Genomic DNA, 16,052 nt, shown 5'->3' on the forward strand with positions numbered 1-16,052 from the left:
ATGATTAATGGGGTCGGATCAAAGAAAAAAGAGAGTTCTGCTACATAAATATGGATTCATTTTTCAGACCTTCCTTTAACCCCTGCCTTTTTTGTGAAATATTTGGGAGTTTTACCTATCTGGGCCTCACAAACATTGTTTAAATGAAACCATGTTTGAAATGACAAGTTAAAGGGGAAAACTCTTTTTGGTGAAACTTGACAATGTACTTCAGCTAGACACTGCTTTAATGGCTCAAAAAGGTCAGGAACCACTGGTTTAATCTTTAATAATGTTTTGTATTTTATATTCTAAGGTTTTTTTAATGTAAAATATGAAAAGTAACTAGTCTTTACAGGCCTCTGATTAATGTAGTACAGTAAAAAAGTACGAGATTCCAGTCTGGAATGTAGTCGAGTAGAAGTATCAGGCAGCATAAAATGGCAATAGTCAAGTAAAGTAAAAGTACTTTAAAATTGTACTTAAGTACAATACTTGAGTAAATGCACTCTTTTACTTTCTAACACTTGCCTGAAAGTGACGGTCAGCACTCCCATGTGCGGATGCCTCTCTGAACTATGTCACTGTGTTTTGTCTTTCTGGGGATTTGAATGTCAGATGACAGCGTGCTTTCAGTCATGGTCATGACAACATTGTGGAAAAGTACCTTGGTCTCCTGCATGCAACTTGTACAGATCGGTTCAGCCTCAGCGAGAACAAACACATCCTCAGGCTCTCTGTCAGGCCGGTGATTTAGTTTTGGCAATATACTGGAGATCTCTCCGTGGTTGTACAGTTGCTCACCCCATCTCTGCCGCTTCTGTGCACTGCTGGTCTGTGGATGGCACAAACAGAAAGCAAAGAACAGTAGCTCATGCTAATAGCTGTGAAGCATTTCAAATGCTGTAGTCCCTTTGATTTTTGCAGATCGTGGCATTCTGTGAATTTTCTCTGATGTCAACCTCTGGTTGTGGTTCTTATGGAAATCTGTATAGTCACTGGCAGTCACTACAGTAAAAAAGGTTCCTGACAGGTCCTCAAGATGATCAAAAGACCTGTGAATAATCCTTTGTGGACCCAGTGCTAGAACTAAGCGTAATCTGGCCACACTCCAGTCCGCCAGGTGGCGGTAATACCCTCGGTGTGCGCAGACAACCGACGCTTGGATAAAAAGGAAGGACACCGGGACTTCATTAGGAAACACTGCTGAGAAGCAGCACGGTAAGAGTCAATGTCACGATTTTAAACGGCGCATGCATTAGCTTGAAACACCAAATGGTGTGAAATATGTCTGCTTTATTGTGTTAGGAGTGACTTAGGTTTAATCTCTTTCGAATAAACGATCGCGTTAACGTGGCAGTCAAGGAAACGTTCCAAGGTCTGTTTGTACTTTAGCAGCTAACAGCTAGCCCAGGGCAGCTAGTTGGCGATGCTAATGTTGAGCTAACACGGCTGACAAATCTAATATGTCCTTCGGTCCTTAGGTCCTTAGGTCCTTCAGCTTTATTACGATTATTTCGCAATTGTGTATCTATTCAGATAACGTAGCAGCCTCCTATGTTTTTGCCTTACAGTTTATCGTTTGAAGCGTCAATGAACGACGTTATTACGGTTTGTTTTTTTTAAGCACACATCGGTTCTCATGTATGTAGAGAAACTATTTAAGTGCAGAGTGGGTTAGTTTACTGTTTTAACTTGTTACTTTAACTACGTCTTTAACACAACACATAAAGTAACTATGGTAGTAATAAAATTCATAACATACAAAATTGGTTACGTAATATCCTGCCAAACATGCAGAGTGAAACATGGCCAGTGACCCCTAAAGATGATTATTTAAACAAAATCATTGTCAAGGATGCAACATATATTATTTTATGTTTTTGATTAATAAAGCTGTGTACTCAGAATGTTTTCATACAGAACTGAAAAACTGAACCAGTTCTTTCTTTTTATTTTTTATTTTCCCAAATTGTTTAGTAGCCCCTACAGTTCAGCTGGAGATGAATTTGTATCTATTGAAAAGTCACACTAAATTGGTTTAAGTACTTCTTACTAAGAAAAACTGAAAAGAGTTTTGCCTCTTTCTACCAAGATGCACAGAGTAGTGTGAGAGTCAATGGATACAGTTTTAAGCCACTATTTAATTTGGACTATTTGCATTTAGTCCAGACATTTTTCACGCTAGTGGCTGCCTTCTGTAAATTCCTCATTGTCATTTCAGATCAGCTCTCTGGTGAACATGGGCCGCCACTTTGGAGACTTGGCCAAGATCAGGCATGTAATCACATACAGTCTGTCCCCATTTGAACAGAGGGCTTTCCCCAACTACTTCTCCAAGGGAATCCCCAATGCGTGGAGACGGTTCACATCTTCTTTCTTCAAAGTTGCCCCCCGTGAGTCTTTGCTTTTGTATACAGTATATCAGTATTTTACGTTTAGACCTGGTCCAGTTAATACATTCAGGTATTAAATACTTACTGAAATCTTTTTTGTTAACTCATGACATCAAAAAGAATTTACGGAAACTGAACGTTATTTTATTGTAAAAATTATCATAGAATAATAACATAGAAAGTGTGCCTGAGTTATTTCGGTTCAAATAAATTGCATAAGTTATCTGCAGTGCTTTTTCAGTCTGCATTTTATTCTTTATTAAACTGTCTCAAATTGTTCAAATGAATATTTTGACTTGACAGATTTTGCTGGTAGTTAAAAAAAAAAAAAATTTTCTCACATTTTCGTAACTAAAATGGGATTCTACGCATAGAGTAGCAAAAATAGTTTTTGTTCTGTATATCATTTTATATTGGATTACCAAGTGATATAATCCATACATTGATGCAAGACCCATATAAAATACACTATTCCCATAAAACTGTTCATGGAGTTGCAACATTGCAGTGGCCTGTCATATAATCTGCCAGCCTTTCCACATGGGGGTCTGTAGTTTACCAATTACCCACTCCTTTCTCTGCACAATATTGAAATTAAGGGCTTTGGATCTTAGTTTTTGAAGCCTGCTTTTTCTTGTCAAGCTCCACCTGAGGTTTAGGTTCATCATTACAAGTGTCTGTATGTTGAGTTGGGTTTGTACCCCAGTCATATGATATGCTTGTTAACCTGCTTTGCCAGCATATGTTGTGTGTTTTAGATGACAAGTTTTTTTAATGATCTCTGTATGGGTAGTATGATATTTAAAAGAAAATTTTAAAAGACTTTGTGCAGCTAAATAAAATTAAACATAGTGTTAAGATCCTGGTGCTAATTTGTTTTTTGATCTTCCTTTTTGCAGCAATGATCCTCATGTACCTGACATACAGCTGGGGCAACAGTGTCCATCAGCAGGGCAAGAGGAAGAATCTTGCTGACTTTGAGAATGACGAGTGATCTCCTGTCACCTTTCTGAGAGCTGCCCTATGTTGTTAATTCCAATTCTGTATGTTTAACCAATAAAGATGAAAAATATTTAAGTGAAATCAGTCATGATTGATTTTATTCAGTCATCTCTTATTGATGTCCATTAATGTTCATTCAATGTGGATGTCAAATCAGTGCTACAGTTTTACAAGACATCATACAAATTTAGTCCTGAAGTGAAGTTTTTATAATTGTTCAAGTCATTTCTCATGTAGAATGATCATGCCAATGATTAGTAGCTCCAACATCTCCATCGTGATGACTTGCTGCTTTTCTCTGTTTTTATATTTTTGTAAATGGAAGATTGTTGGGTTTTGGAATGTGGGTTGAACAAAAAGAGGATGAAGACATGACCTTGGGATGTGGGGAAGTGTGACGGGTAATTTTTCAGACATTTTAAAGACCAGAGAAAACGGACAGAAAAATAAGTTTTGAATGCGGTTGTGTAAATTAAGCTGATTTTTGTTTCTTTTATTGGTGAGAGCTGTGATGAACTTCAGTCGATCAAATCGCATTTAGGACAATTATAAGGCAAGTGATGGTAAGCATTTGCATTTGTCTGCAGTGGTTGTAATGGTGGTAGTGGGTGGGGCTTTTATGTTGAAGTCGGGGAGCCACAGCGCCGGCAGGTGACCGACAGCAGGTTTCGATCGCTGCAGCTGGATCCCAGAGAGAAATCTGGGCCAGAGACTGAAATAGCAGCTTCATGTGTACGTTTACAGCTCGAAAGCCGCCGCCGTAGTGCCCGCTTCTGGCCCGTGGGCGGCGCACGATCCTCGTATGCAGCGTCACTGCAGTCGGCCGCGATTGGTCGGTGGGACAGACAGAAAATTCCTGAACGCAACTCTCACGCATCAGCCGGTGCACCTACCGCATGTTGCCGCTCGGTTTCATGGAACAAGAACAAGGGTGGATCGCCGTGCGCTGAACCCACTGTAGCTTCCGCTGTCGCTTTTAGCTCCGAGCCGTGTTTCTGTTCTTCCTCGTAATTGCCGTTCAAGTTAGCCGGCGAAGATGTCAGTTATAGGATTTGACGTCGGGTTCATGAACTGCTATGTAGCGGTAGCCAGAGCCGGAGGGATTGAAACAGTCGCCAATGAATACAGCGATCGGTGCACACCGTAAGTGGGATCATTGTAATCGGTATCATCTGCGCTGATAGCAGGCACAAAAATGTGAACGGATCCGCGTCTGTTCATCACAATATTGGGTGACGCTAACGTGACTAGCTGCCTGGCTAGTTAGCATGCTAACAGATTTCACAACAGGAAGCAGCATGTGAGTGCTAAAGCTAATGGTAGCAGACACGAAACCATTGTCACTAGAATGTAATCCTGGTAGCACTTGACACGCGGGAACGATTCTCGTGGTGTCCTACCACAGTAACATCGTCTAGTTCGTTTGAAGACTCGAATAACTGACCTGCCCAGGCAGGTGGTGATTTTTTTTTTTCTTTACTGCAGGCATCAGTGAGCGCATGATGGGAGGAGGCCGGATCCAGGCTGTCAAAACGGCTTGAGCAATCCCTTGTTCTTCATTTTCCAGACCCATAGTCCTAAAAAGACAAATCAGTGGAGAATATATATCTACAAACGTGAAAGCTATTATTACATGAAATCGTCACCATCACTATTAGTTACCATTTTATTACCGGTGGCATCAACCCTATATGCAGCTACATCATTGAAAAAAACAGTTGTAGAAGAAATAACTGAATTGTGTTTTCTATTTTTAGAGCGTGTGTTTCCTTTGGACCCCGGAATCGCTCGATCGGTGCAGCAGCAAAAAGCCAGGTATGTTTTCATGGGAAGTCTGGGGACACTGGGACCCTGATCACTAAACTGACAGCGAAGGGACCAGTGTTTCCATAGTGCAGTGAATGTACATGAGCATGAACAGAACCAGGCATGGGTACAGCACACATCAAATTCAGCACCAGCATAGAACACGCTTTCAGGTCGTGCGTGTATTTTAATAGTGAGTTGTTTTTCTCTCTTTTTGTTAAACAGGTCGTCACAAACTGCAAGAACACTGTCCAAGGGTTCAAGAGGTTTCATGGCAGGGCGTTTTCAGATCCGTATGTGCAGCAGATCAAAAATAGCTTGGTCTACGATATTGCACAAATGCCTACAGGAACAACTGGCATCAAGGTAAGAGATGAAAGAACAAGATTCACCTTGAAAATTATATGTTAGGATGTTTAGTAATCTGTGGATAGCACTCATTACAGCCCAGACCCATTGGATATACTCCACAATTATCCTTGTGAAATTAAATTTGCACTCTGTGAGATCTGCACTGGTTCTCATATGTTGTTATAATCTGGTCCCCCAGTCCAGGTAATTATCGTCCTGCCAAATAAGTCTGTAGGTCATAGTAAAGAAATGCTGTTCAGGTGCTCTCAGGCAGAGCAAAGAGAAAAGCCTTGGGCATATTAATGGTTTAAAACACTGACGGGTATCAACTTCACCATGACTCAACAGGGCGGAAATAGTAAAAATAGACTACTACACTTGGAACTCTATAAGAAAAGTACAACAGAAATAAATATTCTTCTGTCACAGCAACACATAGAAAGAAAACGCACAGTCTCAATAATATAATAGCTAAACAAATAGTACAATACAGTCCCCTAAATCGGTACAGTTAAGGATATTATTAGTTAAAAGAGTTTATAATCTATTTATCTATTTAGACCTGAATTTACTTTTTATTTTTGAAGGACCGAAATTTTTGTTTTGGATCAGTTTTCTGTGTCAACCAAAGTTTTAATGCCGGCAAGGACTAACAGCTTATAGATAAACAGCTTTTAATTACACCTGTGACGCAGCACATCTGTGCATCTTGAAGTTATGAAACGTCTGTCTGTGTCATCGCAAGCTGAACTGAGATAAAGGTTTGATATGTGGCCTTGATAATACACTGGAAGTATAAGGGACACTGATAAGGCTGATTGAGAGACTTTGGTACGGGAAAACAATAGTTACAGGCAAAGTTACCTGAAGCAAATAAGCCAAGCTGTGCATTTTTGGAAAAGTGAGTTTGTTAGATGTAATTGTCCAATATAATAATAATACAAAACAGTAATTAATGAGCCAACAGATCATTGAGATCAATGTGACAATCTTCTCTTGTCGGCTGATTTGACTGTTTACTGAAGGTGATGTACATGGAGGAGGAGAAGGTGTTCAGCATTGAACAGGTCACCGCCATGTTGCTGACCAAGCTGAAGGAGACGGCAGAGAATGCCCTGAAGAAGCCTGTGGCTGACTGCGTTGTCTCTGTAAGTCTTAACATGCTACTGTACAGTTTTTGACGCTGTCCTTATAAAAGCTTAAAGCCCTAACTTCAACCTAACCACAGCTCTCAGCAAGCAAGTTAATTGAAAACACTTATGTGCGTAGGGCCTTTTAAATTAAAAAAAAAAAAGGATCTATTTTAAATGCGTTTCTATTGTAACCAGGTTCCCTGCTACTACACTGATGCTGAGCGAAGATCAGTAGTAGATGCTGCTCAGATTGCTGGACTCAACTGCCTGAGGCTCATGAATGAAACAACTGCAGGTCTGTACTAGGGTTCTTTGGGTAGGGCTTGGATAAGGATGTGCATGTTAGTGATTGTTGTACTGACTGTGGGCGCTTCTCTGTACTGCCATTCCAACACTCGTTTACCTCATGAATAACTTAAAAAATTTCCTTCCAGTTGCATTAGCATACGGGATCTACAAACAGGATCTCCCTGCTCCTGAGGAGAAGCCCAGAAATGTGGTGTTCGTGGACCTGGGCCATTCTGGATACCAGACTTCAATTTGTGCCTTTAACAAGGGCAAACTCAAGGTGTGTGTGTGTGTGTGTGTGTGTGTGTGTGTGTGTGTGTGTGTGTGTGTGTGTGTGTGTGTGTGTGTAAGTGTGTGTGTGTAAGTGTGTAAGTGTAAGTAAATCAACTTGCTACACATTCTTTATCAATCTATGAGAGGCTTTGTTTGATAACTTCAACTCTCCCTTGGCCTCTTCTCCTGTTCTTTCAGGTCCTTGCTACAGCCTGTGACCCGGAGTTGGGAGGAAAGGACTTTGATGAGGTACTGGTCAAGTATTTCTGTGAGGAATTTGGCAAGAAGTACAAGCTCGATGTCAAGACGAAGCCCAGGGCTCTGGTCAGGCTCTACCAGGAGTGTGAAAAACTGAAGAAACTGATGAGTGCCAACTCCTCAGACCTGCCGCTTAACATTGAGTGCTTCATGAATGACATTGACGTCTCTGGAAAACTGAACAGGTAAGCCAACCAAAAATTAGATTTATTTATTTATTTATTTTTTTAAACTATGCATGATTTGTATCTATCTACAGTCTCTTAATTTGAAATTTTAAACAATATCCACCTTTTCTCTTGAACAAGGGGTCAGTTTGAAGAGATGTGTACTGACATTTTGGCTCGAGTAGAGCCTCCACTGCAGAGTCTGCTGGAACATGCCAGTGAGTATTAATTCCCCCAGTTGTGATTTACGTCACTTTATTTAACTGAAATTCCTGTTAATTCTGTTTTTTTTTTTTAAAGAATGTAATGTACGCAAGTCCCTCAGCTTTTGTGATTATAAAACTGTGTTTTTTTCCCATAAAGAACTGAAAAAGGAAGACATCTATGCAGTTGAGATAGTGGGTGGAGCTTCCAGGATCCCTGCTGTCAAAGAGAGAATCAGCAAATTCTTTGGGAAGGAGTTAAGCACTACACTGAATGCTGACGAAGCCGTGGCCAGAGGATGTGCCCTGCAGGTATGTCACACTTTGGTTTTAAAGCTGGTCTCCACCCCTCCTATTGCTCACAGTAAAATCGTCACTTGCCAGCTCACAACAGAACCTTTAGGCTTGAAAAAGCATCCGTTTATGTTTTCAAAATCATGTGAAAATTATGTTTTTGCCTCTAGAGTTTCATCTTTGATTTTAATGCTGCATTCATATGAATTACTGGTTGTGTCTCCACAGTGCGCAATACTGTCACCTGCCTTCAAAGTGCGTGAATTCTCCATCACAGACGTCGTTCCCTATCCCATCTCCTTGAAGTGGCATTCTGCTGCAGAGGAAGGCCTGAGGTAAGCGACTTTCTTTGATATTTTCTTTTTCTACTCTCTCTGATCTTAACTATTTAATATAATAATAATTTTGTAATGTTCAATTGTTCCAGTGATTGCGAGGTATTTCCCAAGAACCACGCAGCCCCTTTCTCCAAAGTGTTGACCTTCTACCGGAGAGAGCCTTTCTCTTTGGAGGCCTACTACAATGGCCCTAATGAGCTGCCCTACCCTGACCCCACTATTGGTAAGCAAGTAAAGCTTCCTAAGTGATTTCTGACCATTAGGGAACGGAAATTCTCCAAACCACGCTTGGTATAAACATAGCTGATATAACGTCCGCTTATCAAATAGGTACGTATATTTGTTTTTGGTCATGACTTCATTTTTTCTTCCCTACAGGTCAGTTTCTGATCCAGAAGGTTGTCCCACAAGCATCTGGGGAGAGCTCCAAGGTTAAAGTTAAGGTGCGAGTGAACATCCATGGTATCTTTAGCGTGTCTAGCGCCTCCCTGGTTGAAGTGCAGAAGTCTGATGAGACAGAGGAACCCATGGAAACAGAACAGGCCAATGAAAAAGATGGAGAGGTGTGTTTTGTTTTGTTGTTTTTCATTGTATAGCGTACTTTTACACTGAACATCAGATCAGTATATGTGCTACTATTTGCATTTCTGTTTTTGGAGAAAAAAAAATGTTTGGTATTTATTATTCCTCTGCAGAGCAAGATGTTAACTGATCAGGATGAGCCGCAGGAACAGGGAGACTGTCAGAAAGAAACAGAAGAGAAGGTGCCACGTGAGAATGAAGAGATGGAGGTAGGATGCACAGTGTTGTGTAAAACAAATACCAGTTTTTACAATTGTCTTTACGGGGAGATACAGCCCACAATAAACTGTATCTTTGAGAAGCTAATAATGTTAAATTTTTCATCCTCGTGTATGTTAACTGGGGTTAGACATTTTCAACAAAATATGGTACAGTATAATGCCACTAATCATGGCCTCAAAAATGGAGCCTTGAATCAGCACCTCTGTGACAGTGCAAACAAAAAACTACTCTTTATTTTTTTTAGACTACCACAGAGGAGAACAAAAGCGAGAAGAAGTCTGACCAGCCCCCACAAGCCAAAAAGCCCAAAGTCAAGACAAAAGTGCTGGAGCTTCCGATTGAAAACAGTCCACAGTGGCAGCTAGCAGACGACATGCTCAATCTTTTCGTAGAAAATGAGGTAACTAAGCTTTCAGCCATCAAACACACACATTACTAAATCCACCCATCAAGCTGTTGTTTTTTTTAACTACTCATTCTATTTTGAAGCGTTTGTCAGTGACAGTTGCTGTTTGGGTTCTCCTCAGGGTAAGATGATCATGCAGGACAAGCTGGAGAAGGAGAGGAATGACGCCAAGAATAACGTAGAGGAGTACGTGTACGATATGAGGGACAAACTACACGGGATGCTGGAGAAGTTTGTCAGTGAATCTGTGAGTAAACAATCACTTCTGACTCGTGGTAAAGAAAGAACTGGGATCAAATCACCTGATGATCACTGTGCAACAGATTGGGCTTTCCTTTTACATGTTGTGAAATAATATTCCTATTTTTAGGACCGAGATGCTTTGTCATTAAAGCTGGAGGACACTGAAAACTGGCTGTATGAGGATGGAGAAGATCAACCCAAACAGGTGTACATTGACAAATTGGCAGAGTTAAAGGTAATTATTGCAATAGTGATTGTTTTTTTTTTTTTTTAACTTCCATTATGTGGTCGACATTTTGATATTTTTTTTAATGACGTCTGTGTTGTGTACTCTACAGAAACTTGGCCAGCCCATCCAGGAGAGGTATGCAGAGGCTGAAGAGAGACCTAAAGCTTTTGAGGAGCTGGGAAAACAAATCCAGCAGTACATGAAATTTGTTGAAGCGTACAAAATGAAGGTAAAGCTAAAAGCTTTTTAAAAGAGAATTTTAAATTGTGTATATTGGGAATGCTTTAAAATGACATTAGTTAACTATTAATCTAGATGATTCCTGTTAATCTTCATCATTAAAAATAAAAGGAATAATGCCTGCAGTAATTAGCAACACTACGTTTGTTATTTTCCATTGATTCCCAGGAGGAGCAATATGACCATTTAGATGAAGCAGATGTCACCAAAGTGGACAAACTGACCAACGACGCAATGATCTGGATGAACAGCACCATGAACCAGCAGAGCAAACAGAGCTTGACGGTGGATCCCTCTGTCAAAGTCAAAGACGTAAAAGCAAAAACAAGGGTGAGCGTCTGTGCATTTGATTATCATAAGACCAGAGCACTGAGAAAAGTACCTGGAATATGGTAAATTTAAAATAGGGAATCCGATACATGTAAAATAAATATGCAAGGGGCTTAAGACAGCTTGATTTGTCCATTAACTACAAATTGTAGCCAGTGTTAAATTGATATTGTGTTATGGCAGTTGGTGGGGAGTAAGTCACAAATAACACCCAGAAAGTGATGAATTAAACCTAGGAATTCACACGGGAGGATTTCTGGGTATTAAGAGTCAAAATTCATTTGTTGCTATTTGGGGTTACCTGTTGTAAAGTCATTGCATATATGCTCATTGACATCAATCAGATGGATAGCTTTTCTCAGGCAGCATTCATTCAGCTGTTATTGTGCCTTCATGCACATATTGTTAAAAGGAATGACCATTTTTTCATCACATATCTGAACTGTCTAAAGATGATTCACTGAGGTCAACTATCAGGAATGCAAGTAACTTTGGTGCCTATATTGCAATTATTTATTGGGCCAGGGCCAATTGGTAGGTCTCCATAACAACTGCATTTCTTTTAATAAAACCATTATTTCAAGTTGTGTTCACTGTGTACTTTTCCAGGAGCTCTTCTCTGCTTGTAACCCCGTTGTGACCAAGCCCAAACCCAAGGTGGAGCTTCCCAAGGAGGACACGCCTGCAGAGCAGAACGGGCCTGTCAACGGGCAGGAGAAACCCCAGGAAGAAAGCGCAGACAAAGGAACGACCGATAGCACAGGGAACCCCTCCTCAGAAACAACAGAAAACAAGCCTGATATGGACCTTGATTAAAGCAGTGTAACCCCTCCCTAAAGCAAAGCTGAGCGGGAGCTTGTTGCTTCAGATTGAGATGCAGCCTGGGTGTATATCAGAGCAGGTGAAGTGTTTCAGGAACTGCACTCAACAGTCAAAAGCAAGCGGGGTGATTAGCACACTGAGCCCAGCTCCTGGTGGTATCTCTGTCTGATGACATAGCATGCCCTCTCTCTTTCTGGATGACCTAAATCAAAAGCCAGCCGCAATAAGCCTGTTTGACAATGAGCGCTGTACACATGATGGTATTTATTTCTGTTGTGTGCTCTGTAAGTGTTCCGGTCTGTGTCACAATATGGTTTTAATAAAGTTATTGAAAATCACCTGCAACAGCTTCATAACTTTGGTCAAATAAACCCAAGGTTTCTCCACACAGGTAATGCCCCTGTCTAGCTAGCAGGGCAGTAGCTATTGAAGACACAGGTCGTGTCCTCGGTCATATTTCTGTGAATTTAGGGTTTTTTGAGGACATGGACTGGAGTTCACATCCCACTATTAAACAGGTATTACACATGTCGGGGTTTTAAATGTATCATGTCAGACTCCGTATATTTATATGGGACTGTTTTAGGCAAAAAGCTAACATAAGATGGCCTTAGAGAAACAGCATCTTCATTATTTTAAAATTTAACAGCTAAATGAATAAATAAAATGAAATTTTCGCTTGAGTGTCGTTGGTGCTGGGGAAGTCTGAACTCGTGATCTGCATACGTCTAGAATCCCGGCTATGCCCCTGCTAGCTAGATTAAATAGATTATTTTACTGAGCCACATTAAATAACGTAATCACATCATAGTAAATCTTTGGTAAATTTTTGAAGTGAGGCGTGATTCGTTGAATATGTAGATAACTATGGGTAAAATATTAACTTGATAAGAGGAGGAAGTTAGTATCGTTAAGTTTCCAGAAAATGTTCTCCGTTTATGTCGCCTAGCAACCACTATTAACGTGCTGCTAGGAGCCTGGTTAATGTAAATTCGGTTCAAGACTCATGAAAAACTGTTTTCCTTGCTCCCCTAATACACGCATGTAACTGGACACACGGCTTCATTGTTTTTTTAAAAGCTGTAAACCACTCGACATGGCAGTTTTCGACCATTTAAGGGGCGCCTACAAAGCACCCCGAGGACGCTTCGCGCGGTCATTTATCAAGTCAAAGCTACCTGCTGCTTAGCTTTACTAGCTAACTTAAATCTGCGTTGTGCTACACGTCACGTCCGCGGTCACAGGATGTTTGCATCCGATCACAGGAATCACATGATGCATCCGGCTGCTGTCTGATCTGCTCCGAGGTAAAGCTACAGATAGTCCGAGGTATATCTACAGTGAGGGTTTTGGTTACACAGCGTGGTTGCGTCAAAGGCGTTTGTCCAGCTGGTTTTAGCAAACCCTGACCTGATCTCATTTTAGTGCTGCTGGATGATATACGTTCCTTGACAAGTCTAAAGTCTGTTTTAGGTGTGTTTTTTGTCCCGAACCGTTCATTATTCTTTTTTTTCTCCAGGACGATGAAGCTGATCATTCTCGATGACTACGATCGGGCAAGCGAGTGGGCTGCAAAGTACATTAGAAACAGGATTTTACTGTTCAAACCTGGCCCGGACAGATATTTCACCCTGGGGATCCCCACAGGTAGGTATATCCTGTCAAACCCCGTACAGGTGTATAATTTTATTTATTTAAGAATTTAGTGCTGGAGATACTGTGTACTAGTGTAAAACTTACAGAATAGTTCCCCTCACATCTGCTGGTTCAGTGTCACCGGCAGAAATAGCCCCTAAGCCTTTATTTACATGATGGAAAAATGTTCACTTTCTACTGAAAAGGGAAAATATTATCAAAATGAGCTTACATAAAAAATAAAGGCGCCTATATTCTTGCAAAAAGTTAAAATATTGCTGCAAGGATCTATCCATGCAGACTGGGAGTTTAAAATTAAACAATGCATCACAATTTTTGACCCAGCTTGTTCTGCATTTAAACTTTATTCTCTGAAGAACTTGTACAGCCATCGCATTATTTTAATTTAAAAAATAAAAGAGTAATTGGATGAAATGTCCCAAAACGGAAAGGATCAAGTATCTATGACTCATAAAATAAGTACAGTGCTCGAGTGAATGTACTATGTTAGTTTCACTTTGTCTTTGTTCTTTGCAATCATAACCTTTTTTGCTTGCTTTCTTTAGGGAGCACACCTTTGGGTTGTTACAAGAAACTGATTGAGTACTACAAGAATGGAGAAATCTCCTTCCAGTATGTAAAGACTTTCAACATGGACGAATATGTAGGTAAGGCCTCACCATTCCTTCTCCTCACATAAAGTGGTTACACACTGAGGAAATCTTTACAGCTGTGATCTTGCATATGAAACTGTCATAAAATCCCACATAGGACTACCCAGAGATCACCCTGAGAGCTACCACTCCTTCATGTGGAATAACTTCTTTAAGCACATAGATATAAAAGCAGAGAACACCCACATCCTCGATGGCAATGCCGCCGACCTGCAAGCAGAGTGTGAAGCCTTTGAGGAAAAGATAACAGCTGCCGGGGGGATCGAGCTCTTTGTTGGAGGTCAGGAGGTCACAGCGCTTACAGTGAATATACTGTAACCGACTACACACTTCTCATATCAAGTGATTACACAATCATTGTTGAAGCTGCAGTTAAATTCAAATTGCTCTTACTGTCCTATGTCAGGTATTGGACCCGATGGCCACATTGCCTTTAATGAGCCTGGCTCAAGCTTGGTTTCTAGGACCAGGGTGAAGACTCTGGCAAAGGACACTATCATTGCTAACGCCCGATTCTTTGATGGGGATATCTCAAAGGTGCCAACCATGGCTCTGACCGTGGGAGTGGGCACTGTTATGGATGCAAAAGAGGTTAGAAGCCAAGATTAATGTCAACCATGTGTCCTCCTCTTGCTTTATGCTTCTGCAAAATGTCAAATTTCCTTTATGTTAGGACTGTTCATTTTCTATCAGAACTTTGCTTTGAGTTGCAGAACAGTGCATTGCTCAGTAATCTTGTCATCTTCCTGACACACAAAAAACCACTAATTTCATGTTGTGCATGCCAAGTTATACAGGCCTTAGGTCACATTTTGAATTTTTTCTCAGGTCATGATTCTCATTACTGGGGCACACAAGGCATTTGCTTTATACAAAGCTATAGAGGAAGGTGTGAATCACATGTGGACAGTGTCGGCGTTCCAGCAGCACCCACAGACTGTTTTTGTATGTGATGAAGACGCCACTCTGGAACTGCGGGTCAAAACTGTAAAGTACTTCAAAGGTGAGACTAAATCACAATGCTATAATTCTTAAATTACTGTATTTCAGTTGGACTAAATTGTAACCGAAGTTGGATTAAGAGAAAATGTATGCAAAACAGTTACATGAATCATAGAAAACATAATGCGTCTTGCTCTTTCTTTAGGGATGATGCATGTGCACAACAAGCTGGTGGAGCCAGCTCCCTCGGACCCTAAGAAGAACTAACGAGACTTCTTTCAAACTTTTTGTAGTCATGAGGCATTTTTCAAGAATTAACACTCCAGTGATTCCCTTGTCTTCTGATGGAGACACATTGGTTGACATCAAGCAGTGCTTACAGTTGACCACAACTAATCTTTGTAGAAATAAGGTGCTGGCATAGCACAGGTTTCTAAGTATCCAGGTGATTGTTCATACAGCTGTGTTTTCATTTTTTCTTTGTAATAAAGTGCGTTTAATTTTTATATACTGGGTGTGTTTTGGGATAGTGCTGTGGTATTCAGTATTTCCTCCTGTCACATGACGGAACAACTCATGTTGCCTTTAAGTGCTCCTTGAAATCTTTCATTTCCAGATTTGAGCTGGAAGTAATGGTGCAACAAACTATTTTCAGTGTACATTTGAAGAGAAATGGAGGAGCACAAACTAAATACATTAACACGAGTACTGCAATTCAGTGCAGTTTCGAGGTACTTCTACTTTACTATATGATGAGATTATGATTTTCTGCTACTTTGTACGCCTTTGAGCTCATATACTTGTACTCCACAACATTTCACGGGCAAATGTATTTTTTGCTCCACTATATTTGCAGATAAAGATTTTTACAAATAGACCTATGATCAGCTCATAAAATATAATGCACATTAATGAATAAATTACCCAATTATTCGAATTGTATAAAGTCATTTTCTACACTTTGACGAATTACATAAGAAGAACGCTGCCCATCAGTGTTGGTAATGCAGTGATATAATATATACAATAACATAAAACTGCGGAAGTGGCCGTTCTACATGTGTACTTTTACGTTTGATACTTCACGTACATTTGGCTAATAATATTTTTAGTTTCTAATATATATCTATATAGATAGATATATTTGAATAGAGTATTTTTATTTATTACGTACTATATTTTACATTGTCTTCTTCTACTTTTAGTTAAGTTAAGTTAAGTTAAACTCTCAGATGTTTC

The 16,052-nt window shown here is 40.2% G+C and overlaps 3 protein-coding genes across 6 annotated transcripts; all 3 read left to right on the plus strand.

Annotated features, from left to right (window-relative positions):
• The first annotated feature begins 1,069 nt into the window (after positions 1-1,069).
• On the plus strand, positions 1,070-3,461 carry LOC120785273 (cytochrome b-c1 complex subunit 8). Of its 3 annotated transcripts, XM_040119844.1 has the most exons (4): positions 1,162-1,200; positions 1,554-1,590; positions 2,204-2,375; positions 3,275-3,461. In XM_040119844.1, the coding sequence occupies exons 2-4, from the start codon at positions 1,573-1,575 to the stop codon at positions 3,367-3,369; spliced, it is 285 nt and encodes a 94-aa protein (XP_039975778.1). In that variant the 5' UTR covers positions 1,162-1,200; positions 1,554-1,572; the 3' UTR covers positions 3,370-3,461. The 3 variants fall into 3 exon arrangements, with proteins under 3 accessions (XP_039975779.1, XP_039975778.1, XP_039975781.1); XM_040119845.1 differs by lacking the exon at positions 1,554-1,590 and having other exon boundaries at positions 1,070-1,200; XM_040119847.1 differs by lacking the exons at positions 1,162-1,200; positions 1,554-1,590 and adding an exon at positions 1,229-1,357.
• A 660-nt stretch (positions 3,462-4,121) lies between these two features.
• Positions 4,122-11,900, plus strand: hspa4b (heat shock protein 4b). Its single transcript, XM_040119843.1, has 19 exons — positions 4,122-4,520; positions 5,135-5,192; positions 5,409-5,549; positions 6,560-6,682; positions 6,863-6,962; positions 7,102-7,235; positions 7,427-7,671; positions 7,795-7,871; positions 8,017-8,168; positions 8,379-8,485; positions 8,578-8,711; positions 8,867-9,051; positions 9,184-9,279; positions 9,537-9,692; positions 9,820-9,945; positions 10,069-10,176; positions 10,280-10,399; positions 10,579-10,740; positions 11,350-11,900. The coding sequence occupies exons 1-19, from the start codon at positions 4,414-4,416 to the stop codon at positions 11,554-11,556; spliced, it is 2,538 nt and encodes an 845-aa protein (XP_039975777.1). The 5' UTR covers positions 4,122-4,413; the 3' UTR covers positions 11,557-11,900.
• An 815-nt stretch (positions 11,901-12,715) lies between these two features.
• gnpda1 (glucosamine-6-phosphate deaminase 1) lies at positions 12,716-15,319 on the plus strand. 2 transcript variants are annotated; one of them, XM_040119731.1, is made up of 7 exons: positions 12,716-12,891; positions 13,082-13,209; positions 13,764-13,865; positions 13,969-14,151; positions 14,278-14,462; positions 14,700-14,874; positions 15,019-15,319. In XM_040119731.1, the coding sequence occupies exons 2-7, from the start codon at positions 13,086-13,088 to the stop codon at positions 15,078-15,080; spliced, it is 831 nt and encodes a 276-aa protein (XP_039975665.1). In that variant the 5' UTR covers positions 12,716-12,891; positions 13,082-13,085; the 3' UTR covers positions 15,081-15,319. The 2 variants fall into 2 exon arrangements, with proteins under 2 accessions (XP_039975665.1, XP_039975664.1); XM_040119730.1 differs by having other exon boundaries at positions 12,716-12,869.
• The last annotated feature ends 733 nt before the right edge of the window (positions 15,320-16,052 follow it).

The sequence above is a fragment of the Xiphias gladius genome, chromosome 23 (assembly GCF_016859285.1).
Source record: "Xiphias gladius isolate SHS-SW01 ecotype Sanya breed wild chromosome 23, ASM1685928v1, whole genome shotgun sequence".
In the NCBI taxonomy this organism is placed as follows: Eukaryota; Metazoa; Chordata; class Actinopteri; order Istiophoriformes; family Xiphiidae; genus Xiphias; species Xiphias gladius.

Bases quoted from the DNA above. Each gene is read 5' to 3' on its own strand.
- hspa4b (XM_040119843.1), top strand. From the start codon at position 4,414: ATGTCAGTTATAGGATTTGACGTCGGGTTCATGAACTGCTATGTAGCG. The intron at 8,712-8,866 runs GTAAGCAAGTAA...TCTTCCCTACAG, and splicing joins CTACCCTGACCCCACTATTG to GTCAGTTTCTGATCCAGAAG. The intron at 10,400-10,578 runs GTAAAGCTAAAA...ATTGATTCCCAG, and splicing joins TTGAAGCGTACAAAATGAAG to GAGGAGCAATATGACCATTT.
- gnpda1 (XM_040119731.1), top strand. From the start codon at position 13,086: ATGAAGCTGATCATTCTCGATGACTACGATCGGGCAAGCGAGTGGGCT. The intron at 14,463-14,699 runs GTTAGAAGCCAA...ATTTTTTCTCAG, and splicing joins CTGTTATGGATGCAAAAGAG to GTCATGATTCTCATTACTGG. The intron at 14,875-15,018 runs GTGAGACTAAAT...CTCTTTCTTTAG, and splicing joins AACTGTAAAGTACTTCAAAG to GGATGATGCATGTGCACAAC.
- LOC120785273 (XM_040119844.1), top strand. The intron at 2,376-3,274 runs GTGAGTCTTTGC...TCCTTTTTGCAG, and splicing joins TTTCTTCAAAGTTGCCCCCC to CAATGATCCTCATGTACCTG.